General features: G+C 50.7%; 1 protein-coding gene across 1 annotated transcript in view; it reads left to right on the top strand.

Annotated features, from left to right (window-relative positions):
* Positions 1–1,963: 1,963 nt before the first annotated feature.
* Positions 1,964–27,219, top strand: part of PRICKLE2 (prickle planar cell polarity protein 2) — a gene marked incomplete at its 5' end in the record, with an annotated part of 106,930 nt that continues 81,674 nt past the window's right edge. The window contains 2 exons of the mRNA XM_082004516.1: positions 1,964–2,005; positions 2,340–2,425. Coding sequence (XP_081860642.1) covers positions 1,964–2,005; positions 2,340–2,425 — 128 coding nt within the window. The remainder of the gene's footprint in view (positions 2,006–2,339; positions 2,426–27,219) is intronic.

Genomic DNA, 27,219 nt, shown 5'->3' on the forward strand with positions numbered 1-27,219 from the left:
TTACTCTCCAACTTTGACTTACTTTGGCTGTTTTAAACTTATAGCAGATGTCCTTACCAGCCCTGTTATTGAGGGCGCAGAGCACCTTTTGCAAGAGCAAAGCAATTAAAAAGGATTTGCAGGTCACCTTTAAAGCATTTCCCACAGCACGTTGAGTCTTGTTATAAGTCCTGTATCCAATAATGCTTTTATTTCAGCAGTTTTAATTGGAGTTTTAAATATTCTGAATCTTATGCAAGACACCCAAAGTGCTAGAGATTTTCGGGCCCTCTCTTGCATGATGCTTGTTCCCTGAAATCCTGTTGACCTTCAGTAGAGATGACAGTAACTCAGCATCCTTGATATTACTGTATCTGACACTAGATACAGCTTATAGGTAAGGATGTTTTAATATGAGGTCCAACCCCCATCTGCAACCAGTTTCCCATTGTGTGACAAAATGTGTGTTTCTGAAGACATCACCTCCTCCCCTGAGAGTTTCTAACACATTTGTGCATTCGTATGAGCTGGAAACTGGGAGAGAAACTGAGAAGGAAAATCATGAGGAAATTTCACAGAAGGGAGCAATGGAGGCTGGAGGGTTTTGGAAGGGAAAAAGAGCAACCACAGAAACACAGAGCAAGGAGAGATGTCAATATTCTCCCACTGACATGAAGAAAGCCCATGAAAAAGAAAATTTTTTGCAAGATAAAATTCCCTGTTTGCTTGTTTTGGTTTGGTTTGGTTTTTTTAAGAAAGCGCAACATTTATGGGAGGAAAGAGTAAAAATCTCCCTGGAACTTTTTGCCTGAGACTCTTCAAAAGGCAACCACACAGCTCCCAGCCTCATTTCAGTCTCCTAGAGAGGAAGATACAAGTGAAAAATTGACAAAAATGAGAACTGATTAAATGAAAAAAAAAAATATCAAAGCATTACGGTTTTAACCAGCTGTGAGGCAGAAAGGCAAAGGAACAAAGAGGCAAGGAAGGAGGGGAAGGAGGTGACAGGATCTGCGAACAACCACATCCACCGGGTGAAATGCTAATGGCGAAGCTGCTCCTTCCCCACCGGGGCCGAGTTTCTGAGGATCCCCGTGCTCCACGAAGGGTGTTTGCCGCTCCCCCTTCTCCCCCGTTTCCTTTTGCCCTGCCCTGTGCCGGTTGTGCTGTCTGATGGCAAACCCCCAGGCGTACAGGCTGGTCGTTGGCCATGGGGATCCCATGGTATAAATGACAAGAGGAGGCTGATGTGCAGGCTGCCCTGTGGCTCCCAGCCCCACGGCTCGTGGCCCTACGGCTCCTGGCCCACCTGTACCTCTGGGAGGACCGTGAGCTCCGGGGGTACAACAGGTGCCTTGTGCCCCGGCATCTCAGGCTGCAAATATATATTTCACGTAACTGTGTTTGTCCTGCACCCTGCTCGTGTTTGTGGACTAAATCTGTCCTCCATGAGGAGGGGAACAGAAGCCCAGTAGGAACCCGGGCTGTTTGCTCCCTGCCTTCGCCTGTGCCGGAAGAAGGCCCCGGCGCGGCGCAGGCTGCAGCACGCTCAGAGTCGTAACTTCAGAGCGGCAGAATCCCACCTCTGCTCTTCTGGAGCTCGGGTTCGTTATTAACACCCGTGCTGTGGAGCGTTGCGAGTGCACTGCGCTGCCAGGCAGAGCTGGCCAAGCGCTGTGCTCCCGCGTGTGGCGGGACAACAGCCAGCGCCGGCAAAAGCCCGGGGAGGGTCGTTAACTCTGGAGCGGAGTGATGACAGCAGGCGCTGCGGTGCAGCGGGGCGGTGGGAACCGCCGGCCCGGGGCGAGCAGCGGCGGGGGGGCGGCCGGGCCCTCCCGGGGCGGTGCCTGCCGGCCCGAGGGGCGGGGTGAGGGGGCGGGAGCGCGGCGCGGCGGAGGGGCGGCCGCCGGCGGGGCGGGCCGGGGCGGCTGCTGCCGCGCACTCGGTCTGGGTTCCGCTCGGCACCGCGGGGCGCGGCGCTGCCATGTTCGGCCGCGGCTCCCGCAAGCGGCTCTCCGGCCGGTCGGTGAGTGAGGGGAGGGGGGGGGGTGTCTCCTTTCGCCCCCCCGCCCTGGCCCGTCCCGCGGGTGCGCAGCTGCGCGCCGCCCCGCTCCAGCCTGTGGCTCCGTCCCGCCGGCGGCTGCGGTGCCCGTGTTTCCCCCTCCCCCCCCCGCCACCCCCAAGCGCCCCTTTCTCCGGGTCTGTCCCACCCCAGCCCCGCCGTGCTCGTCCCGCTGCCCCTTCTCCCGGCTGTGCGGGTACCCCCCTCCCCACAAGTGCCCCCTTTTCCCCCGGGCGTGCCCCCTTCCCCCCTTGTCCCGCGGCGGGGGGCCGGGGCTGACCTCTGCGGCTTGTTACAGCTGACGGCGCCGGGGGAGCCGGAGCGGGGCCAGCCCTGCACCACCTGCGGGGACCAGTGTCCCGGCTTCGCCCTGCACAAGTGGAGGTAAGGCCCGGCGAGACCCCCGTCCCCCCGCCGGCAGCGGGACCCCGATGGCTCTCCCTCCGGCTCTCCCTTCCCCGCGTTTTGTGGCTCCCTCCCAGCCCTCTGCGTGTACAGGGTGCAGGTGGGGCTTTTTTGGGGAGCGCTTGCGTTGGTCTGAGAGTGTTTCCAGGGACACGGGTGGGTCTGCCAGTCCCGCCGAGCAGCACGCAGGTGTGCCCCTGGGCCTGGCGCTGGTGCGGGGCCAGCAGGATCCGGACCCGGGACCGGGGTAACTGGTTCGCTAATTACCACCCGGCAGCCGGTCTGCTCCCCGCCGCGCTCAGGGGCCCGTCCTGCTGCCCCGGGTCGTGCCAGGGGCTGAAGCCGCCCTCGCCCGGCCGGGACAGCCGGGCAGGCCGAGGTGGGAAGGGGGGATCGGAGTGGTTCGCACCGAAGTGGTGCGTGAAACTCCTGCCTCCCCCCGTGCCCCCACGGTGGGGTTTTTCCCTTCTCAGCGATGCCGAGTAGAGATTCAGCTATTAAAAGAAGGGATGGGGTGTGTGTAAGAATGAACAAGTGCTTTTGGCCATTTCTGTTGTGTCTCTTTACAAAACCGACAGCGCCGGTGCCTACAAGGACAGCGAGCCCTGGCCTCGTGCTGGATCAGCCCCTTCTCCCCTCCACGCGTTGTGCTGTCTAGAAATGAGTTCCTGCTCATGGGTGATCTGGGACTTGGCGATATTAAATCTGGGCTGTGGGCACGGACTTAGTAGGGCGGGGAGCCCTTGGCGGCCTCTTAACCTTATTTTATAGCATATACCCTTTTCTCCAGCATCTGCCGTGCTTGGCGCTCCTCCCGGCTGCTGCCCTACTTCTCCGAGCTGCGTCTCAGCAGATTGAAGCATGGGTTCAGAGGGAGGAGGGGGATTGACTTATTTATATTGAGTTGTATCTTAAACTTCAGCCTTGCAAATCATCATTCCTGGTGGCGTTCACTCTGAGGTGCGGTTGGGACGGGGTCTGTGGGCTGAGGCCGTAGGTGCCGGCAACGCATCCGAGTGCACCATGTCCCACCTTAGACCTTCAGAAGGTGAAGATGTCTCCTTCTCCCAGGCTGGAGGAGCTGTGGTCTCCTGGTAGCCTCCCCATGATCTGAATATGCCACGTGTGTGTTAATAGATTCATAGGGTCACCCCTGAGTTGTCTTATTTTCAGGGTTTATAAACGCTTTCCTGAGCTCTGCCAGGTTTCCTTGTGGCTGAAGTTTGGGGTAGCAGGTGTTGTTGCAGAGCAGCTTTATAAGGCTTAAAAGTGTCAAGGAGAACTTTCAAATGTAGGGTAAGAAGAAAAGGGATGGTCACCAAAAGGGATGGTCTCTGCTCCAAGGACTCATGAGGTCCTGTGGATTGTGTTTCGTTATGTCAGAGGGTGCAACTATCCAGTGACTTTTGAAGAATTAAGCAAAATCTTGACAGCATCCTATCGAAGGCCAAACGGCCCAGCAGAAGAGGCACCCAGCTACTTGGGGAGCGTCAGATGAGAGGTGTTGCGGCTCTGTGTGGGTTGTGCACCGGCACGCTGTGCCTCCTGTGCCAGATCCCGCAAAACCCTGCGTGCAGGAGGCTCCGGCCTGCCAGGACCATCGTAGCTGTCTCCTGCCTGCCCTTTTCTGAGGAACCCCAGACACAGGCAAGGATTTTGGCTAAAACCACGTGGATTGTTCCAGCAGCCTTTTCTTGGGAGGGGAGGTCTTACCTCCCTGGGGGCAGGAGAAGGATGGCGCCCCATGGGTGCGGGTGGGGGTCAGCCCCCAGGGGCGTTGCAGCTTGTGTGCTCCGGGTGTGCATCCCGCTGAGCAGGCAGGCAATGCCAAGTTAGACTTTACGCCAAGTTAGACTTTACGCCAAGTTACCTTACACCAGGGACAGGACAAGCCAAGAGCCCTCCTGCACACGCATTCACGTTTAATTGCCTTAATATAAGAGTAATCAGGCAATTAAAACAAATAGAGGCATCCTGAGGAAACGTATTCATTTTTTACTAGCCAGTGGTCTATTAATGCCAGGGACGTGTAAGCAGGTAAATTACAAATAGTAGTTTTGTAGGTCGAAAACATGCTCAGGAGCCCGTGCATTGTGGACGGGGCAGTGTAGCCAGCTCCTGCTGGGGATGCTCACCGATGCCTTAGTGTGCAGAGTGAGACTGGGAGAAAACAAGGGTTTGCAAGGAGATCCACAGATGAAGGATGCAAACCCAGATCAATTAACCACTAGAGAGTTGTAAGCCTTTTTATAATCCTTTAATAGCAGAGTTTTGCTGATAAATGTGAATGGGGCTTTTTTTTGCTTCAAAGATGGGAACTTCATATGCTGTAGGGAGAAGGAAAAGAATTTATAAGCTTGCAGGCACTGAAACCGTTGCTGATGCAGGCTTTGTCATATATGTAATTATGCAGGACTGTCTATTTTCTAGTTACCTGTGATTTTAGGTGTGATCTGTGCAGCTACTCGCATCAAGCAGGTAAATTGCTTTGTTAGGCACCAAAGATTTCTGTGCCCGTATGTTCCCTTAAAAGCCACTTTTCTCGGATGGGGAGATGGCTTTGAACGTTGGTTGAATTTATCATTCCTGGAAGCACATGCATACTCCCTGAGCCAGGGAAACCACTCAAAAATAAATTGTATTCTGCAGAACAGTTTTCTTTTCAGAATAAAACCGGTCTCTGCACAGTAGATGATGTGCAAAAAGAAGATGAAAGGGAATTCTAAAATAATTTTAAAATACCCCTTGTTTTAGAGTATGTTTTTGAGTCCTCTTGATTTTGCTCTGAAATTATAATCTCAAATTCAAGGCAGTGGGTGAATTATCCTGTAAAAGCGTCGACATATTTAATACTATTTTGGTGGAAGTGAGGAATTGAAAACACCCCGTGTTAGAGACACAGTTAAACTGGAGCCTACTGCCTGCGTCTTGCCCCCTTGAAGCTCTCAGACCTGCGTGCCACGGACCTTTGCCTCTTGTTGTAAAGCAGAAATTCAATTTTCAGTTTTAAATCATTTAGCCCCAAAGAGGAGAAAGTAAGTGGTTTGTCTGAAAAGACTGAAGATTGAATTCCATCATCCTTGGGTGTCAAGTCTGCGAGGACGCGGCCGTCGAATTATAACTGGTGTAACCCACAATTTCTCATGGCCTGAGCAGCAAAATGACTCCTTCCTCTAATCACATCCCTTTCTTTTATGGTAGCTTGTCAGTAAAGTACGTTAGGACTGAAAAGTTCATCTGTGTGGGCTGCGGTCTGGAGGATGGAAATTGGGTGTACATAACCAAATCCTCATTAATACAGGTCGATACTTGAAAGGTGGCTTTGTGTGGAAAAAGTGAAATCAAATTCAATAAAAATCTCCCAATGCCGTAAGAGCCGGGTCGCTGTTTTCTAATCAGATCTGCATTACATTAAACTGTGTGCCATTCAGCTTGTTAACAAGCTTTGGCATTAAATAAAGCTGTCACTGGAGTTTGGTGAATGAATAGCCATTAGGAGTGTCTTTTGCATAATGTCTTGCAGAGAAAAGCCTGCGAGGGAGGTGGTCCGGGAGGAGGGAAGGGAATTTATAACCTAGTCCTGGTGCAATTAGTGTGAATATGCAAACCTTAAAGGTGACAAATGGTTGGCAGCTCCAGGAAGGGAGCGAGTGACTTTTGCTGCTGTTAAGCCTACTGTGAAGAACTAATTTCGGATTTACTCTGGGCAAAGTAAAATTACAGCCCTTAGTACTGTATTTAAAATAGCGGATCCTTCGTGTTGGGAGATTGGCATGTGTTTAGCACACAGAGGCATGGTTTGTTTGCTCCTTGAGAAAGCCTTGCAAAAACCTGATACTCTTGCAATTCAACAGACCTTGCTGTTCCCCGCTCTCTACCTTCTCCAAAAACACCAGCTAAAACCATAGACGCAGGACCCCTAAGTCTTAGGAGGGTATTTGAGCTCTGGTTTGAGGAGGGGGGATGTACCACCTGGTTTGCAAATCCTGCAGAGGCAGTGGCATGAGGCTGATTTCAGAGGGAAGGCATTCAGATGCTGTGGCAGATAAGATATTTTTTAAAATAGTGTCTGAAAACCTTTGGAGAAGTCTTTGTTGCCATAGTTATTCTTCTGGTTTGCAGAAGCATTTAAATAACAGTAATAAACATGACATGAAGACAAAGACTGGCTTACTGGGGTTTTAGTTTCAGCGTGAGATGGTGTTTTACATCTTTTCTTGGAGTCTCTTTTTTTCTTGTGTATGCCATGTAATCTATGTCCCTTGAAGTCACGTTTTGGTGGGCAAGAGATGTGCTTCTCTTCATGCATTGTTGTTCCACATCTCAGTCTTAATATCAGCGGTGTGTGTTTGTATAGCACTTAGTGCCTGGCCTTTACCTTCCAGGGCAACTATTTACCTGATTGTTGACTTAATATTCAGTAACGTTCCATATTAACAAGTGGCATTTTGCTGCATACAATTGTTTTGAGTGTTTATTTGTTTCCATAACTCAGCATCTCACTATAATCTACTGTGGCCAGTCCCCCAGAAGTCTGATCTCATCTGGCCTCGTCAGATCTGGGAGCATCTGCCAGGACAAACTGTTCAGGAGAGACCACCTGGAGATCCCAGATGATACAGACTCAGCCCAAAGGGTCGTGATTGACTGCTGGATCACGAAAACCTGTGGACAAGGCTAAGCTGGCAGACAAGGAGAAAGAGGAGATATCTGTAGTGAGATGGTGACCTGGTAAACGAGGTGGCTGACCAGAAGGCCAGAGGCGTCCGAGGTTGCTGGGTGATGGTGGATAGGTCGCGTTGCAGCTCCCGTCTCTGCCGTGTTGACTGTAGGCAGGGAGTTGCTAGTGGCAGGAGATGTTTATTTTCTTTGCGCGTTTGTCCCCTTCCCAGTGCTCTGGACATTATCCGCTGGTGTGTGGCGAGCAGCAGACGGGACTGTCTGTGCAGTGAGGAACTCCCCGTGTGTTGGCAGCTTCAATCTGCGTTCGCCTGGCGCTGACCCTGCCCGCGGGAGGGACATCCCAGCGTCCCGGCGCGCGTTTGGGTCTCTGGTTGACACATAGTGCCTCGTCGAGAGAGCAGAAACAATAATATTCGTAATGCAGCACGTGAACAAATAACACCAAGTCCTGAAGCATTTGTTTCTACTTTCAGAAAAAAAGAAGTACAGATTATTGCTTCCATATGTTTTCAGCATTTTTCATAGGTTATGTATCTTTCACACACATGCTCCCAGCTTTTCCCTTTCATGAATAACATGCTTTGTGCCTCTCTCTCCTTTAGGATGCAGATATTCCACACTTCCTTGCGTGTTTATATGAAAGGCTTTGGAGATGTGAGAATAGCAATACCTTATCTTGAATGGGCTTGTGCTCGCGCTGCTGCTGCGGCCAACTGCACCGGGCCCGGTGGCTTTTAGCGAGTTTTTAATTTTGCAACAGGGAACCTGCTGAAATAGGCAAAGCTCAGCCGGCACAGTCCATCCCATCCCGGTCCATCTCGTCCCACTGCTCCGGAGGTGAGTCCCTGAGGGATAGTGGAGGGGCTGAGCAGGCTGCTGTCCCCAGGAGACCTGTGCCTGTCCCCAGGGATGGGAGTCACCTGGCTCCTGAGGATGCTGTTGTCCTGGTGGAGGGGATGCAAAAAAAAAAAAATCAAAGTTGGTTTTGTCTCTTGATTTTAACACCTTTCATGAAAGCGTTGGTATTGTTAGCTTGTTTTTAATGTGGGTTGGTTGGGGTTTTTTTGTCGTAAGCAGTTCAGAAAGGAGAAGTCATTCCCTGCCAGGTTACTCCTTGACAGAGTCAGTGTCCTTCAGCCTCTGTCCGGGGTCCGGGGGTGGGTGGCTGCTGTGCGTCCTGACGCTCAGCTCGGGAAGATGCTGGAGCATGCACTTTGCTTGGCATAAATGACTTCAGCTGTCCTATTTACTTACACCTGTGAGATTAAGCACTTGTGTAAGTGTTTGAAAAAATCAGTCTCTATTTTTTTCTTTGAGTTTTCCACCCCTGTGTCAGTAGGGAAAGAGCAGGGGAACTAGTGATGGCTGGTGCTGCTGCCACCGTTCCCACGGTGTCTCTGCCGAGGGGCAGCGGGGCCACCAGGATGGGAGCTTGGCTGGGTTTGAGAGTTGGGATCCCCATGAGGTTTTCAGCTGTCCTGCCCCAGGACAGTCTGTCTTTATATGTGTTGAGTGCACAGTTGCATTTAAGGAACTCCAAACCAATTTTTTTGCTTGTCCCTTCCATGTCTTCATGCGCTGCTGCTGAAACAGCACTTAAAACAGCCCAGACTGATAAGGTATCCTGTTTGTGTTGGCTGGGAGACACGATATCCACTTTAACGAGAGCATTACAATATTGGAGGCAGTGTTGTCCCTGGCGAAAAGCCTGAAATAAATTCTTTAATTTTTTGTATGTGATGAACAAAAGACCAGGTGAGGTATGTACTTGTATCCGGGCAAGCCCGGGGAGCCTGTTTGAAGTCCTTTACAAGCCACTTAGGATTATATTGCAAGGACTCAAAGGAGTTTGAGACACTTCTTGATTAAATTTCAGCTGATCACAGAGCCCTAGTCTGCAGCTGGTGTAACTGGAGTTCTCTGCTGCTGGGCTCTGCCCTACTCCATCACAGCTGAGCTGCCAGCAACAAGCCAAAAAAGCAAATTTCTCCTAGAGAAGGGGCAGCGTGGGTATGTTTTCTGTCTGTTTTAAGGAGCCTTGTGCAATTCTAATAGTATGAATGGGGTGAAAAACCACTATTAAGTTGTTGCGGGTTTTGGGCTGGTTTGGGGGGTTTATTCTGCTTCTGGAGTGATTGTGAATGCCACCGGTGATGGAGGGGCCAGAGCATTCTGACTTTACCTGGTATTTTACTCCTAGACTAAACAAAAAAAAGCTGGTGGGCTTTTTTTTGCACTAAGTTTTGGGAAAAATGACTACAGCTGCTTCTTGGTATGCAAAGACTGAAATGTTATCCGCCTGGTGTGAGCGAGCGGGGTTTGCCATCTTGAAGGCAGAACCATGGCCGTGAGCACTTTCCCGGTACCTCGGCCATGGGGCTGTGCTGCCGGACACCAGCGGAGCACAGCTCCCTCACGGAGCCTTTCGGGAGGGAGTCGCTCCAACCTTGGAAGCGGGACGGATTGCCTTGCCGTGGGGATCTCCTTCAAGCAGACAGCTGTTGGTGCTGGAGGCTGCGGTTACCGACTGGAGTGCCGTGTTAGGGTGTGATTAGTGGAACGGGGTGAACTGATTCAACAGCTCGCCGCCGCTGGATGCGGAAGGTCCTGTGCTCCCCGTGCATCCCCCTGAGCCCGGGGTAGTGGGTTAAACCTGTCATTGAAGGCTCCGCTGAGCTGGTGCAAGGAGAGGGGGAACGGGAGGAGGTGTGGGATGAAGGGTCCCCTCGGTCCTGTGGCATGCAAAGCTGAGCTGTCGTCCCTGCCCTCGGCACCTCCAACTTCTTACCGGGTTTTGCTGCCCTGATGCAGCCTCAGCCCTCTTGGTCCTCCTTGCCGGCCCCACGGGATCGTGCAGAGTCCACTCTCCCCGCGGGATGCGTCCCGCCGACCCCCCGGAGCCCTGGCGGTGCTGCCTGCGGTGCCATCGCCCGCCCGGGGCGCGCGGCACGTGTTCCGCCGGGAGGGAAAACTCCTGCTCCTTTAGTAGAGGGTTTGCAACAGGACTTTGTCACGAGCGCGGTGCAGCATGAAAGAAAAAGCTCCTGGCCACCGGTTGGGAAAGCAAGCTGAACTGGATGGATAAAGGCAGGTACCCGAGATCCTCAGCTGGAGGGGGCCGGGGCGCAGCTATTTGGCTGATGCCTGCCGAGCGCTGCCCTCCCCTTTGTTACTCTCTGCTGTAGAGGTCTGTTCACAGCTTTCAAGAGTTTTTCTTGGGTTTTGTTCCCTTTCTGTTTGCCTTTAAAAAGTCAATCTGCAGTCTTTTATTTTTTTTTCAAAGACATTCTTCCCCCCGCCCAGTAATCCATCCCTATTACACCAGTGAGTCACTCTTCAAATAATCAGTTGCGTTTTCATTGTCTGGCTTGTAAGTCTATCACCGAGCTTAAGGCCGATAGTATCAGTTGAGACCTTTGGCAGATGGTTTTGCAATTCGTGATGCTCATTTGGATATTTGCTTTTTTCTCCGATGAATAATTTCGCAGCCGTGGCCAGGGACAGCGGGGCTGGGGACTCTTCCCCACGCGCGCAGCATCTCTGCGGTCACTATCTAATGTCGGAGGAATTTCTAACGTTAGCGGAATTGTCTGATGTAAGGAAAACTAATTTCAGGGTAAGCCTCGTGAGCACGGCTGTAAAGAGCCTTTTTCTCGTGGGCTGCTGTGTCCTGGTGGGCTGTGGGCATGCGTCAGTGCAGCCCCGAGGTGGCTGATGGCCGGAGCCTTTCTCAGGTTCACGGACGCTGGGGCTCGGAGGCGTATATAAAATTCAGGGTGCTCCTCTCTGCTGCTGGAGAGGCCGTTTCTTCCCCCGCGTGTGGCTCTTTGCTCTCCGCAGGGCCCTGATGCCAGAGCTTAACACTTCGAGTGCTAAGTATTACAATTATTATTCTTACCGCGGAGGGAGGCACTTTGTGCTCAGCCGTCGCAGCAAATACTTCATCCCCTATCAATTGCGCTCGTGCAGACGCTGCTGCCGCGGTGATAAAAGACATAATGGCTGGTCTCGCTGATAAGGGGAGTATATAAATATAATTATTGAAATCCCTACGCAGAGCCTGTGGATGGATGGAGGAGAGTCCCTCTCCCTGCGAGGAGTTTCTCCTGCTCCGGAGCCCATGGGGGAGAGCAGGAGCGCTCGCCCCAGCGTGCTCCCTGCCGGCTGCAGCTCCTGGCAGCCGAAATGGGAGCTGCTTGGCCACAGCTGTGAGCAATTAGCAAAAGATGTTGTCTTTTTTTTTTTTTTTTTCCTTCCCCCCTCCCTCCTCCACTTTCTTTCCTCCTCCTCCTCTTCTCCTTGAAATGAAGCCCCGGCCCCGGGGCAGCCCGGAGGAAAGCCCCGAGCAGTTTGAGATGCTCCTGGGCCGGCTCGGAGGCGGCCAGCGCTCGACACGGTCGCACCCTGGTAGCAGGGTGCAGGTCTAAGGAACCAACCCAACCTTGCGGTCAGCATACTGCAGCCGAGGAGCCAGATATTATTTAGATCAAGCCAACAAAAAAATATTTCCATGGTAGCAGTAACCATAGGAAACCTCCCCAGCGTGTCTTGGGTGGTTCCCGTTTCCTTGCCTTCAGCTGTGTGCTCTGCGAGCGGAGCAATGGTGTCAAGCGCTCCGTGCCCGTGGTGCCACCAGGAGCGGCCGGGGAGCCCGGCTGTACCCTCTGCCGGCTGTCCCCAGGGGCTCGGCAGCCGCATTCCGGGATGCACCGCTGCTCCTGGTTTTCTCTGGCACTCTAGTTGGTAAAAAGTTGCCTTCAGAGGATTCTTTAGACACCGTAAAGTCTCAAAGCCACCTTTTTACCTTGTGTCAGCTCACAAACGCCTGTTTGATCCTTAAAAACCCAAGGCATGAAAGTGAATTGGCTCCCAGGGTCCAATTCTTCTTCCTTTCTATAGCGTCTTAGAAAGATGCTTTTATATTCCCTCTGGCTCAGCTAGTGATGCTTGGCCTTCAACCAAGATGGGGAATCTAGGACAAGAATCACTGAGAATAGCAAGATGAAAAGTTACACAAAATGCCAGCTTTTTGTTGGGGGAAAAATGCTGGTAAAAGATTTCATTTTAAAAAAATAAACTGGACTATTTTTGATCAGCTTCATGTGGGCACATTTACAGGAGGGTGGAAGAGGAGGCTTGTTTTCCTGGGTGCTGCCTCCTCCAGGAAATCCGAGGTGTGAAGTGAATACAAATGCTGGAAATGGAGAGGTTTTGGGGTGAGTCACTGGAAGGGGTGGGGAACCAGTTGTGCCAGTGTGGCTGTGCTGGTCGGCAACCAGCTCATCGGCTGACAGGGACGGGGCGGCCGTGTGGGAGCACCCGGAGGTCTGGGCATCACTGGAGACTGCACCCGTGGGTGCTCCAACCCCACCGACCCCCTCCCTCCCTCCGAGGGCGGTGTGGAGGTGTGCCCGCATAGCTCTGTGGAGCAGACGGGCCCCACTTGCGGAGCTGAGGTGTTGCACAGAGACAGCTTAAAAAAAGATGTCCCCTTCTGCGGGAAGCAAAAGGAGAAGAGTACATCGTGATGCCAATAACTGGGGTTTTGATGTCGGCGTACCACGCGGCGCTGCGCCGTCCTCCCCGAGCCGTCGCGTGCTCGGCGTGGCAGGGTTTGCTCCGTGGGGAGAGACTTGGTTGGTCTTCGACCCATTTGCCTTGGGTGGAGGTAGACGCCTTTGCAGAGGTGCTGCTGGGCTTGTTGTCTTGTAACCTGCCCTGGCTCTCTGCAGATGCTTTAATCCGTTTTTGCAAAACCCACAGCTCTATGTAAGCCAGGCTTTTGCTTAAGATCGCACAACGCTTGAAGAAGTGGCCGTGGGGCAGGGACGAGGCTGATCCCCTTTCTCTTCTCTCCTGCCAAACAAACGGGAACGCTCGTGACGGGGCTGCGCCGGTGCCACACTAAATCTGCATTCAGTGCCATAAAGGCCACGTGCTGGAAATGCAGCCCCTTTAAATGTCAGGTTTGAGGAGAGCTGGGACGTGAGAAGACGATAAAAGTTAATAGTCTTAAGTCAGGTTTGTGCAGTGTAGCTCAGATTTTTTATATCAAGTGCATAATTTATTTCAAGATGTAGCATTTTCAAGTACATCTGTCTGAATATGTTTTAATATTATCTTTCCTTCCAGTAGCAGGAACAATGCTGCTTTACAAAAGAAAAAAGATTTCACGTTGTCGTGTGATAGTTTCAGCTTGTGCCTCTAATAGATGTGCGATCTGCTGAAGTGTGAAGGCTATCTGATAAATGCCTGAACAATAAAGCTATATTGTTTGTTCTGATTTCCCTTTGCTATTTAAAAAAGTATAAATAAAACATTTTCACACTTTACCCTGTGCAGTTTCAGCCCAGACTATTTACTTTCTGCTGATGCAACCTATAGGAGACACAAACCTTTCAGTCTGACAGAAGAAATCTGTGGCATTAGTATTATATGCGCTCAGAATGATCAAACGTAATTTTAATAAATGTTTTGTCTGAAGTAAATTTGTAAGTATTTAAAAAAAAAAAAAATCTTCTTTTTAAACAAAGAAGCGTTTGTCTCCGTGTACAGCAGAGGGCACTCGGCATCGCTGCGCTGGGAGGCTGCTGCTCAGGGCTGCCTGAAGGGAAAAAAAAATCACCGTGCTTAAATTATGTTTTACAGAAATTAAATACTCTGTGTGTGTGTTTGCTTATATATGTGTGTGAGTGTGTATATAAAAAGACACAGGGTGGCATGTATATAAAAATAATCCCAGCACATAATATAAAACGTAGATATTCGTAGTGGTTGCTGAAGTTGGATGAAGCGCATGTTGTGTTGATTAATGCTCAGCCTGGTGCTACGCTAAGCTTCGGGGGGGATTGAAGCATGCCGAGAGGGGAAAGCGAGGAGGCCCTGACTAGTGAAGGGCTGCAATCTTCATTTTCCTTGCAAAGACATGAGTCTAGACCCGCCTTGTGACATTGGCAACTACCTCAAGTCAAGGAAGGGTCTTGAAAGACAGATAATACTGGGGTGTGCTGAGTTATGAGCCCTTTCTTCTAGAAAAGAAGTGGCACATCTGGGGGCTGGGGGGGGGGTTGTGCTGGAGTTTGCAGTGCTGTAGTCTCGCTCCCGGCAGCACCAAAGCTGGTGGAGTTGCAGGGCTCTTGGGGGAGTCCTTGGAGATGATTCTCATCCCCTGCCTTAGAAGTTACCAGCTGGTTAAGGAAACTTGAAATACTGAGTTTGGTGGATGAAGCAGGCAGCAGCCCTGACCCCAGGGGCGAGGTGGCAGGGGTGGACGTTGGCTGGAGCATAATTAAGCGGAAGATGAAGTGCCTGCTTGTCAGTGAGGGACCCCATCCTACAGGTGCAGAGATGTGTGCTTCGTTGTCCAGAGCCAGTCATGGAGGCTGGGGCCTCACCTCATGTGGTAAGGTTTTTCCAACAGAAATGGACTTTTTTTCTTCCTTTTTTTTTTTGCCCCTGTAGCTAATTGCACAGACACTACCAAGATGTTTTTCTCATTGAACTTCTAGTTCACGTTGTATTTCTTATAAGAGGGAATAAAGAAGCCCAGCGCCAAGTCCGTGCTCAGCTTTTGACTTTGCTGTGGCACTGCTAAAACATTCAGGGCAGCTGGATTTTGTGCCATTGTCCCCCTCCCATTTTGGGGGGATGTGTTTTCTGGTGAAACCATAAGATGCCATGCTGAATTTTCAGATTTTAGTCATTAATTTGAGAGGAATTCAGACTGCCTCTGTCTCCTCCAGTGAGCTGCTTGGATTGGACTTAATCTAAATCTCCCAAAGCAATGCTCCCACAAGAAGCTGCAAGTGTCAACACTTGCATGAAATATGGGGCTGGTAGCAAAGTGAGAGGACATGCAGTTCAAGATAACCAGTTTATGCAAAGTAACACAGCTGGGTGGATTTTGCTACTGAATGTCTGTGGACTGTAATGATCAGAGGAATATGGAAATGTTGGAGGGGCCTTATAATAATGGGCGCTAGTTAAGATGAAATGGATTTGGATGGTAGGGAGTAATCCAAGATTACAAGAGTAAGGATTTTTGGGAGGGCAGCAGAGCCCCTTGGTATAGGGCTTAAAACAGCCTCTCCATGGGATCGTTGCAGCAGTGGTCACCCTTGTGTGGTTGTTTCGTAAGACCTTGGTACAGGTTGGTACAGCTACGATGTGAAATACGTGAATAATTTCAAGGGTACAGGCTGGCCTGTGTGCTGTAAAGCACCTTCTCACCTGGGTAAAAATGCTGTTCTATTGATGTGCCCAGATAATTGCTTGCCTGGAGGTCTCGCTGGAGCTGGCCTCTGGGATGGGGTGGTTTGACCCGTTACGGCAATTTTGGAGGTGTGAGAACAGCCGGGTGCTGCCCCCAGCAGTTAGATGCTCCTGCTGGGCTGGGGGTTATTGGGCGAGTGCTACTGGGAATGAACTCTTGCAGCTCTGGGATTGGGAGGAAAAGCAAAAGCAAGATGTAACACCACAGCCTGGACTGCAGGACTTTGCTTCTGCCCCACCGGCCGCAGGTTTTTGGGCAGGAGCAGACATGTGGAGCCAGGAGCGTTTCTGCTTGTGCTGCTTGGCTTTTTCTCTCTGGCAGTGCTTCACCAATCACGGAATCATTAAGGTTGGAAAAGACCTTTAAGATCAAGTCCAACCATCAACCATCACCACCATGTCCCCTCAACCATGTCCTGAAGTGCCACATCCACATGTTTTTTGAACACTTCCAGTGATGGTGACTCCACCACCTCCCTGGGCAGCCTGTGCCAATGCCTGACCACTCTCTCAGTGAAGAAATTTTTCCTAATATCCAGCCTAAACCTTCCCTGGTGCAACTTGAGGCCATTTCCTCTCATCCTATCGCTGGTTACTTGGGAGAAGAGACCAACACCCACCTCACCACAACCCCCTTTCAGGCAGTTGTAGAGAGCGATGAGGGCTCCCCTCAGCCTCCTCCTCTCCGGACCGAACACCCCCAGTTCGCTCAGCCACTGACCGCGCCGCGAAGCACCAGGCCTCGCGCGCCGAGTGCTTCAGGCAGCTGGCTCCTCGGGAAATGATGGTTTATGAAATGTTTTGTTGTTGTTAAAGGAGATTTGGCAACGCGTAGCTGGAAAGGCCGCGCTCGTGGGCAGCCCAGCCTTGTGCTGGAGACCGGCGAGCCTCAGGACTCACCTTAGCCAATGTCAATAGGAATGAAACTACTTAAATACACAGTTAAAATATGTTGTTATGTTAGCATGTGGACCTCCGTGCAAGATTGCTTTTTAACTGTACCCATTAAAATACCCCCATGGAAGAGATGTAGGAGGCTGGTAAAAAACATTCCCAGTCTTAACTGCTTGTTTGCTGCCAAGTGGATTTTGGGCTGAGGTGAAAGGCATCTGCGTTTGGAGTATTTCTATCAACTTCGTGACTCCAAAACCTTGTAGGCAGTAAGAAGAAACGGGTTAAAAAGATGCTTCATGCTTCCTTTCAGGTGATGAAATCCAGCTGCCCCGACTGTTGGCTTTTCTCTTCCGTGCTTTCACGCGCGGTGCCCAAGGCTGGTGGCAGAGAAGGCTGTTGCTGGTGGCTAGCACATCGTTGTGGTTCAGATCGGCCGTCTTCCTGGGCTTTTCCAGGTGATCCAGGAACTTGAGTAGTTCATAAAAGGAGTGAGTAGCCAAATGGACTCATAAAAGGAGTCTGTGTAAAGGCCCGATATATTTTATGAAGAAAGAAATGAATCCTCTAACGTAAGGGTTGTGTCTTGTAAAATTTTGCAGGGCTGCTCGTGCTGTTAAAAGCTGGCTTTCTGCTCCGAGAGCATGCAGCTATCTAAACTTTCTTTTTGGCCTGAGCTCTTCCGAGTTTGGGGTGAAATCCTGGCCCTGGGGAAGTCACTGGAAGATGTGCCATGAATTTCCCAGGGACCTGGAACGTGATCTTCAGTGCGAGACCTGTGATGACAGCCTTCAAATAAAAACTGTCTGGCCTTTGTGGGGCGTTTTAGGCAAGGTAAAATACAGCTTTCCGTCTTCTTAATGCTCTTCGATGGCAACAACTGCAGCTAGAAGGCCAAAATTTGGCCTGTCCGTGGTTCTCGCTGGGAAGCGCCTTTGTGCGGTCCAGGAAAAGTTAAGCTGTTGGGATGTGAGCGGCGGATGCGTTTGCAGCAGCGGGTCGGTGCGTGCACACGCGGCGTTTCTAACCACGGTAACCCGACAAGTGAAATTTCATCCCAGCACGGAGGGCGAGCGCGAGGCTGATCAATGATTTAAATCCTCCGCGAGCTCTTCAAAGGGCTTGAGGGGGCTGTGGTGCGGGGAGCCCGTGTACCCCGCCGGCTGGGGTGGGTTTCACGCGCTGTCCCTAGCCGCGGAGGTCTCGTCTCCCTGCGCTACCCTGAAGCCCGTGGGATGGGGAGGCAGCAAACGAGGCGCAGCATCCTTGGAGGTTGAACCCCTTCGTGCCACTGAAGGGACAGGCAGGGAGCTGCAGGAAAGCAGAAAACGGGGACCTTGCTGCCAATTCAACATTTTATACCTCTGTGCACAGGAGTGTCTGCAGCTTCGACCTTGATGCTACCTGACCTGTGAGATTTTTAACTAAATCTTTTTAGTATTCTCCTGGTGCAGTTTGAGTTTATTCCCATGGCCTGCTGAGGTGTAGTGGTGTTCAAGCTAGGCTTGAATTTCTTAGCTGATAAAAATTTGATATCATTCTTCTATCTTGGCCCCAAAGGGCAAAGCTGCAAAGCTCAGCTAATCTTACGAGATCCATGTCTTTTTGATCTGACAGTTGGTGAGAGTGGTTTCTGCTGTGCCCAGATTTTAAAATGGGGCAAAAATCCCCATTTCCTACCTGCAGTTAACGTTTGGCTTCAAATCCAGTCCCTCAGCTCCTAGCTGCTGAACAGAGACAAATTTTGGACTGTGTCCTGTCTGCGAAATGACGATGCGTGCTGGTGCGTGGCCCTTCACTGAGCCAGGGATGGGGTGACGGCGACTACAACCAATTCCAAGAGAAGGGTCCCGATTTTAAAGAAATGGCATTTCCCAACCACTGGAAGTCTTTGCAGTCGAGGGCGGTTACCGTTGGAGGTGGCTTGGTCATTCCCAGCTCTGGGGAGCTGGCCGTGCTGAGCTCTCCTCCTCGCTGGGGATGCTCAGCTCCCCTTTGGCTTCACGGCAGCGCAACGCTGTCTCCTCTTGTGAATAATGATGCTCAAAAAACCAGGCTGTGGGGCTGGCTGAAGCGCTGTGCAGACCGCCACGCTTTTGGCTCCCAGACCCCCTCCTGCGAGCTTTCTCCAAGGCGAAGGTTGGTTTTTACTGCTGGAGTTCGGCCGTCGCTCCCGCTTTCCCCACGGCCAGCTTTTGGGGGGATCGATGGTTGGTTTTGGCAGGAGCTGTTTTATTTCTTGCTTGCAAACGTAGTGATCTCAGCTGTCTGCGGGTCTGCGTCAGGCTCGGTATTAGAGCTACTTTGATGTCTGCACCGATACATCTTAAAGCAGCCTAAGATGGTTTTATGCAGTAGCCCCGAGGTGCTTGCACGGAAAAAGGTGCTTTAGAAATGTAAATTTTGTTTGAGGACAGATTTTTCTCTGCTGCTCTCTCTCAATTCAGGATGAGGCGTTAAAAATGTAGCGTTTAATTAAAGTTTGTAAAGGTTTGGAGATGAATTGCTATAAACATAAAAGACATAATCAAATGCCTACCTAATCCCCACCTTAAGGGCACATTAAATGCAGAAAGAATATAATGTGTTGGAGACTAGGATTGAAAAGCGATGAGGATTTGGGTGCAGATCTTTTATAGCTGGAGCTTCTAAATTATTTTACTTCAGGCTTAGGGATTTAAATATCTACATATTATAGATAAACATGAAGCAGCCTAATTCTCAGTCGGCACAGCCGGCATCATTCTACCAAGTCATTTTAGCAACAAATCCATACAGCATGGCCTTGCGATGCGCGTTACAGCGCGGTGGCTTGTCCTGACGGTGGATGGGATGGGAATTGGCCCTCGGTTCATCGTCGAGGACTTCTCCGTCTCTGAAGTTGACAGCAGCTGAGGGAAAAGCACCTGACAGGTTTCCACTATTGGAAGAGAACAGGGTGAAGAAGGGATGTGGCGTTACACAGTGTCATCCAGGGGAGCTGGGCTTCCTCGGCTGCGGAGCTGCCTTATGCGATCTCCAGATCCAATTTAAAAAAAAAAAAAAAAAAAAAAATTTAAACAATCTTTTATCCTGAAAAACTCAGGTATCAGGAACCAAGTGCTGTTATCTGTCTGGGTCTCTAGAGAAATAAAATCTGGGTGCCTTGGAGCTGCCTGGCTCCATCACCATCCCCCCTGGATCCCTGGAGCCCGGCATCCAGAAGAGCCAGTTTTCCCGATGGAACCACCGGCCCCTCCTGCCACCCCCAGCAGTGCGTTATCAGTGGGGCCACGCCACGGCTTTGTTTTGCAATTGGTAATATTTGGCTTAGTTCGGTTTTGTATGGAAACTAGGCTGCATTCTGTGGTCTAGCTGTGATTCCCATTATTTTTTAAGGCGTTACAATTCCTGTGGAAATCGGGAATATTTCTCTTCGTGGAGAAAGAGCAGCGAGGTGTCACTGAAAGCCCTGGGTGCAGCCGTGTCTCGTGGTCCTTTGCTGGGATGGTGGCAGCAGCGGTTTGCTGTCTTTGGGACCAAGGCTTGGAGAGGTGGGATGGGGAAGGGCTGCCGGAGAGGGCTCGCACGGGCACCGGGTGGTGGTTCTGGCGGTGGCGGTGACGATGCTTGGAGGAGCAGGGCGGGTGGTCGGGGACTACCCTTGCCCGTAGCATCAGGGAAAGGGTGATGTGAACCAGCAAAAGATTAAGTCATCTTCTAAATATCACGGCGAGGAAAAGAGCCTGGGCAAAGGGAAGGGGATGAAATACCTGGTGACAGAGCCGAAAGGTGCCCAGTTAAGGGTAAAATTAGTCCTGTGTCTTACACTGCAGGGCCCCATGGAAACGGGGAGGGCTTTCTTTTTCTGTTGAATCGGGCTCTACGCCAGGTGAAAGAAAACATTTTCCCAACACCAAATGGAAAAATGCAAGGCAGACATCTTAAATGAACTGTTAAAGGAATAGAACTGTGAAAAGAATATGTTTGCTGTGCACCGGGGTTATGCATTTAGCAGATTTTTGACTATATGCGACCTTTGCAGTTTGTAGACGGAGAAATCTGCTGCAGAAACTCAAGTTGTACTAAAGGCTGAAGGCAAATGCCGGGATATCGTTGCTGTTCCTGGGCTGGGCGTTGCTCAGGAGGAATGGACAGTATCTTTCTGTCCTCCCCAAAAATCTTGCTGTGTTTTTCCTTTCCCCTCTAGCCCTCTGCACTCTCTTTCGATGGATCATTGGCAGCTCTGTTCGTGCTTTAAAATAACCCAGGCTAAAAAGTGCGATTTGCGTTTCAGCGATTTTTGATTACACCCACATCCTATATTTATTGCCATTTAAATAGTCTGTGTTAGCTTAAGATGTGTTTCTTTTGAGCAAGGGAAAAAAAAAAACCACTTGACTCTGTTGCTAACTGTTGCTAAGGGAAAGAAGATATTTATTCATCAGGGCACTTCTTCAGTTCTGCGGGGCTGGTAGCCATGGAGGAGGAGTGTAAGGAAAAGAAACGGTCATGTATTTAAGCCCTTTCTGTTATTGTTGTTGGACTCTAGCCATATCTACTGATGGTCAGCAGATGTCTTTTTTTTCCCCTCCCAGCATTGTGCATCTTGGATTAGATGTACAGCTGGGGTTATGGTGCAGGGCAGCTGGTCCCTGGAGCGTGGTGTGAAACCCAGGGGGGTCCCTGGAAGGATCCCTGGGGCTTCGGTGGGTCCCCGGTCCCACGGGCGTTCTGAGGCTCCCATGTTTTGTATCTATTTCCCGTCAGCCTCTCCAAAGAGCTTTTCTAGTCCTTGGCTTCAGCGTGTCCGTTTTAAAAATCCCCGTCAAATCAAAGACACCGAGAGCCAAAAATGATGCACGTGGCTGCATTCCCTCCCTGAGCTACTGCTGCTGGGGGACGTGCGGCTCTGCCGTTAGCTGGCTGTCGCCGAGGTAAGAGGTTTTCCTTTCAGCTGTCATAGCAACAAGAAAATATTGTTTTGATGGAGATCAAATTAAAAAATAAATTTGTTTCTTTCCTAGTAAGCGAATTGCTCGCTCATGAAAAATATAAATCTCTTTGATTGGGGTAGATATCTTTGTAAAGCACCTCTGTGGGTTTCTGAGGAGGATTTTGCAAATGCCTCATGCCACGTTATGTCCCTGCTGGGTTTATGTAGAGTGTCCCGTGAACATGAGCTTTATTTAATGTTAGGCTTGTGTTGAAGAACTTCCTTGGTAAAACTTCCTTGGTGCTCGTAACCTGCTAAAGCTCAAGGGGAAAAAACAGGTCTGACGAGTGTCTGGAAGCAAAAGGGATGACTCCTCAAATGTAGCGTTTCTATCCTTTCTACTAAAAAACCAGTCAAGCAAACAGTAATTTGGTGGTTTACAAGATGCTCTGGTTCTTGGAACACGAAGCTGAGCACAACCTGAGAGCAGAGAAGAGGAGGTGAGTCAGGTAAATGGGAGGGTTTGTGGCAGCGCTGGGAAGAGGAGAACAGCGTGAACGTCTCTCCGATGCTCTCCCACACCCAAGTATTTCCAGCTCGGGGACTTTCTAAGCCAAGCGTGATTTCTAGGTATTCGGTGCCCCCGGGTGCCTTTCTGTCCCGTGAGTTGTCCGTTCTCCCTTTGAGCCCACCCGAACTTCAGGCATCCGCAGCATCACTTGCCGTGGGGGACCAGTGCCCCTGCGTGGGGGACCTGCGCTTGGGCTGCTGTGAACCCGGTTAGCTTCCTCCAGCCGGGTCACACCGCCCTCAGCCCACAGCTGGGAGAACTGCGGAGGGAGAGGGAAGGACCTTCCCAGGCCACTCACAGGTCCTTGCCAGCCCCGGGGCCGCACCGATGGCCACGTTCTTCTCAAAGCAGCACGTGGAAGCTCGAGCAAGTCATATCTGTGTCCGTTTTGGCTTATAGTACAGTAGCGGTAGCAGATTTACTACTGCCAAACTGGTTCTCTCATCAGTTGATCTGTAATTAAGATTCCTAATTGATAGGGAAAAAGCGTTTTGGTTGAAGTTAAAGTGAAAAAAGGAAAAGGTTTTTCTTGGAAAGCATTTAAAAATCGCAGGCATTCTTCAGCAGAAGTGAACGACCCCCTCCCTGTCCAACATTGTGCAAATACTTGGTTTTGGGTTCTTTCAAGAGATGCCCTGTTAGTGTGGATGGTTCCTGGATGTAACCAGGCTTTTTGACTGCGTAAGCAGCTGTGGTCTGACATCTGGCGCTGGAGCGTGACGTAACAAGGGCTGCTTGAGTCCATGGCACTTTGATCGGAAATGATCTCCCAAACTTTGCTGACAGATGGAGGCCAGGAGCTTCCTCCAGATTACGTGGGGTGCGTCAAGTCTAGCTGCGGGCGAGAGGGGCCATCCCCTCGGCTGGTGTCCCTTGAGCTGCTGTCTAGACGGGCTTTGGCACTGGGTTGCCAGAAGCAGGAGCAGAGGGAGAAGCCACCCAGAAAATAACCAGGTCCACTTTTTATAGCAGTGACTTGTGGACTTTCAGTCACCTCAGCTCTCCAGGTGCCCAGGTCTTGGTTCAAAAGTGGTGGCTTTTTGTAATGAGCTTCTATTTTTATTCTTTTTCTTCTACCCCGTTCCTCTGCAAGGGGCTCGGTCCCTGGGGGGACACACAGCTGCTCGGCAGGGGATGCTGCCTCCCCCGTGCCCAGCCCGGGGAAGCCTTGAGCCCCGGGTCCTGCGTGCGTGCCACAACGTCTCCAAGAAAGGAGGACAAAAGAAAAGGGCTTGTTTGAAATGTCAGTGTTGAAATTCTAAGAGAAAATTCCCTTTTTCCCCCGTGGAAATCTTCGCACGAGGCCTTTTCCAGCCAGCCCCCTTCTTAAGCACTCACTATTGATCTGTGAAATCAAATTGGGCTCGGGCGACGCCGTCGTTATCTGCCACAAGCTGATGGAGAAAGTCGATGCCAGCATCGATTTCCCATTGCACGTGGCTTTCATGGAGCTCATGGCACACTGCAAGTGGCGTGACACTGAGCCTGTATCTGCGTCGTCAGTTATCACCCGCTTTCATTAAAATCCTCCTTCTTTTCCCCAAACTGAGGTCTGCAGCGATGCTGGGGCTGGGGGGGGCTGTGTCCTCAGCAGACAGGCAGCTGCCTGCAGGCAGCGATGCTGCTGAGCGCCTGCCTCGCCGCACCGGCTGCCATTTGTTGCACGGTTTATTTTTCTCATGTGTTCGTCTTCAGTATTACAGACGTGTGTGTGCAGAGCAGTGCTGGCGTGCCGATGAGGATTATTATATTGCTGGGTTTGTTTTTTTCCCATATATTTGAAAAAGCAACACAAAATTGCATATATAAACGGCAACATCTGTTACGGAAGCCTGGCCCGGGCAAATTACTGCTTTAGAAAGTCGGCGCAGATACTAGTGTGATTCACTTTCGTGCTTGCCAGAGTCACATCATACCCACAGCGCTTTATTCCAGCCATGATAGGTGTGTCTTTTTTTCTTTTACACCCACATCAAATTCTTAAAATAAGAGGACTGTAAAAGGAAAAAATAACTTGAGTTTATTTTTCCCTGGAGTCCACAGGGCCGTGGAAGTTATTATTAGAGGTGAAGTCATCACAGAGGAGGCTGTGTAGCCCTTGGAGAAGGGTGTGGGCGATGCTGCTCTTGCAGAAAGAGCAGTGGTGGTGGTGTCCCGGGGCAAGGGCACGTGGGCACCAGGGGGAAGGAGGGAGAAGTCCCCGGCTACCTCTTGCCCATGTCCCTGGTTTTGGCCAGACGGAGATGGGGTGTTTCAGTGGCACGGTGGCTCTGGGAGCAGAGCGGATCTGCCCTGCGCGCTGCCAGGCTCCACCACGCCTGCAGCACCATCCCTTTGCTGGCTTGCAGTGCCCAGACCACACCAACAGCTGGAGCGGAGCTATTTTTTTTGTTTTAATTTCACATAAAACGGAGTTGGATCCTCGTTACCGTGGAAACCAGTAACCCTAATTATAAGGAGTTTGATTCACTGGATGTAAAAAGCCATAATTCTTCTTTTTCCCTTAAAAAAAAAGAAATAAAAAAGATGTATCATAAAATGATAACCCTATACCTGACGTAAGGCTAATCTTGAGCGTTTTCCATACGAATGGTATCCCAGGAATATGCAAAATACTAGTGCTACTACATCCGTAGTGGTGAGCCAGGCTGGGATCAGCAATACCATCCTTTGCTGCCCATTACTTTTGCTGAACCGTGGCTGCCTTCAGCCTAACACCAAAAACAAATCAAAGTCATCGCCTTCCGTATGTTTTTTATGATTTTCCTTTTTTTTTTTTTGCTTTTTTTTAACCCCGTTGCATCACATGCAGCACGAAGAGCGGAGATAAAGCCAGAGGGCAGAGGTGAAAATATCTCCTGCTGGGAACTCCAGATTGCAGCCAGGAAAAGAGCTCAGCACCTCTCGGTGCGGGAAGGGCTGAAGTCTGTGCAGGGCCCATGAATAGCCCCATTGAGCAGCTGCTGGGCTGGAAGTTAAGCGGTGGCTTAAGTGTTTTGCCAGATCTGCTGGAATTCGCTCATTTTGCAGACAGTGGTGAAGTAGCATTACGGTTTACATCAAAACAGGATGCGAGTCAATACGTGAATACTGTATAAAAAAATGCTCTGTGTGTGCAAAGTGGCCTTTGCAAGTGGCCCCAGAGTTCATCCTCCCCATTTCTCTGTCCTTTGAGGGAAATCGGCTGAAAGCTGCAAAAACCGGGGAGTGTTTTCTGTCTTGGCTTTCTGGCTTCTTTTTCTTTAAGCAGACGGCAAGGGGACCGTCCCATGCAGGTCAGAGCTTCGGTTGTATTTGGGTCAGGAGGGTCACTGGGGGGGCAGAGATTTGCACATGGAATTGATTATTTTATTCCATTTTTAGAATGTGCTTACTGCGGTTTAAAACTCAAATTCGTCTTGTAATACAGATACTTAAATCCTGGCCTGGAACCATAGCTAAGAGGAGAGCATTTAATACTTGCTAAATCCCTATTTCAAATAAACATGCGAGAGAGTGGCTTTCTGGTTTATTGGTGAAGAAACAAAGCTGATATTTTAGAATATATCCAATTAAATTCTGCTGAGTGGGCTTTCACATGAGGATAAATATATTTAGGGCCGTGTCCCTCCAGGCATGAAAAGCAGGGGCTGATGAGGGGGTGTTTTGGTGTAGCTTAGTCCATGCTTGGGACAAGGGCTTTTTCCAGTATGGTTGCTCAAGAGCTGGGAACTCGTCTTCCACCTGGGAACAGCTGGCCTGTTCTCATATGGCTTCATGGAAGGAGCAAGACTCATTGTGTTAGGTTTACGGTTGGACTCGATGATCTTAAAGGTCTTTTCCAACCTAAATGATTCTATGGTTGCCGCCCTTGGTTGGGCCGGTGTCTGCATCGTACGGGTGAGAAGCCAAGCTGCGAAGGGTTGGAGGGCCCCAGCAGCCCAGCCTGCTCCGCGGCCTCCCTCGGTGGACTCCGAGGCATCCCTCCGGCTGGGTGCGACACACCGGGCCCTGCGAAGGCGCTGCTCCGGCGGGGCGAGCGGCTGGGGCGGCCCGGGCGGCGGGGCTGGAAATGCCCTTCTATCCGCCGCAGCCCAAGGGTGCTCAGCCCGATGTGTTACTGCGCTTCGCTTTTGCGGGGATGATCGGCACCGTCGGACGCTCTTCTAAGGCCTGGGGGAATAATTTGGGAGCGGGGAGGCAAACGGCGTTCCCGTGTGCAGGGGCGGGACGGGCGCGCGCGCCCCGCACGCGTGCAAGTGGGATGAGGGAGCTGGAGACCCCAGGGATGCTCATTCTGCAAATGGTTTCCAGTGAACGGTGTCCTGATACCCGTGATTACGTGGCGAGTGATGTGCTTAAAGTTAAATACACGGATGGTTTATCAAAGGCAGCAGAGCCTACTCCTGTGCTTGATGCTAGATGTGTGTTTAAGTAGCTTGTTGAACTGTAGCTAAAGCAGCTAACCCCAGCCGGGACCTTCACTGGGCTTTTTCTGGACTGAAGGAATTTTTCTGCCTTTTAAATGCCTCGGGCTTTTTACAAGACATCCATCTCTGGTTTTAAAAACCCGTCACCATGGTATAGTGTATGAACGTCTGACAGCTGTGACCGGGGAAGAATTACGACATCTTGAACAGAATTTATGAAACCACAAATTACCTTTTGCCTATTGAAAGTTAAAACAGGGCTAGCGGTTTTGGACTAACACAAAGGCACCACAGTACTTTTTTCATTTAGCAGTCACCATGTGACTGATATAATTTTTTAACATACATGCACCCCCAATGTTTGGAATGTATAAATATATATTGGGCATTAAAAAAATTATAAAAACCATTAGGCAAGAATATCACGTTAAAATGTATTTTACATGTTTTTCTTAGGCTTAAGTTAGCCATATGTTAAAACAAACTTCAGCAATGGCGACAATTCTTGTTTGAGATTATGTCTTAATAAAATAGTATGTGGGTGGTAAATACAAGCAGCTACATTTCTGTGCAGGAATTGGGATTCAGCTATTTCATATGCTGTTTATCTAAACCATGCCCACGGAGCAGCTGCCACCTGCATCCCCTGGGTTAGGATGTGGACTCATTCCCACCGGAGCCAGCGGGACATCTCCAGTGGCGTCGGTCGGGGGGATAATGACAGGACAAGAAAGCTGAGGCCTAATTCACTTTCCACACGCTCCCAACAAACCCCAGACCAGGTCCTGTTCCTCCTCTGACCAGTCCAACGGCCCCAGCCTGCGGTAACGCGCGAGAGGGGCTGGCTCGGCGTTCCCCACCATCCCCGCTCTGCAGCACGAGGACGTCTGGACGGCTGCCGGAGGAGCTTCCCTCAAGTAAAGACCGTCAGGTTCATCTCCTGCTTGATTCAACGGCACTGGCCAGGAATAGGTCCCGTGGTACTGCGGCAAATTCGTTGCTTCCCGAGGCCGTTTCACCACTGCTCGTTCCT

This window comes from Phaethon aethereus (genome assembly GCF_964289735.1).
Source record: "Phaethon aethereus genome assembly, chromosome: 11".
In the NCBI taxonomy this organism is placed as follows: Eukaryota; Metazoa; Chordata; class Aves; order Phaethontiformes; family Phaethontidae; genus Phaethon; species Phaethon aethereus.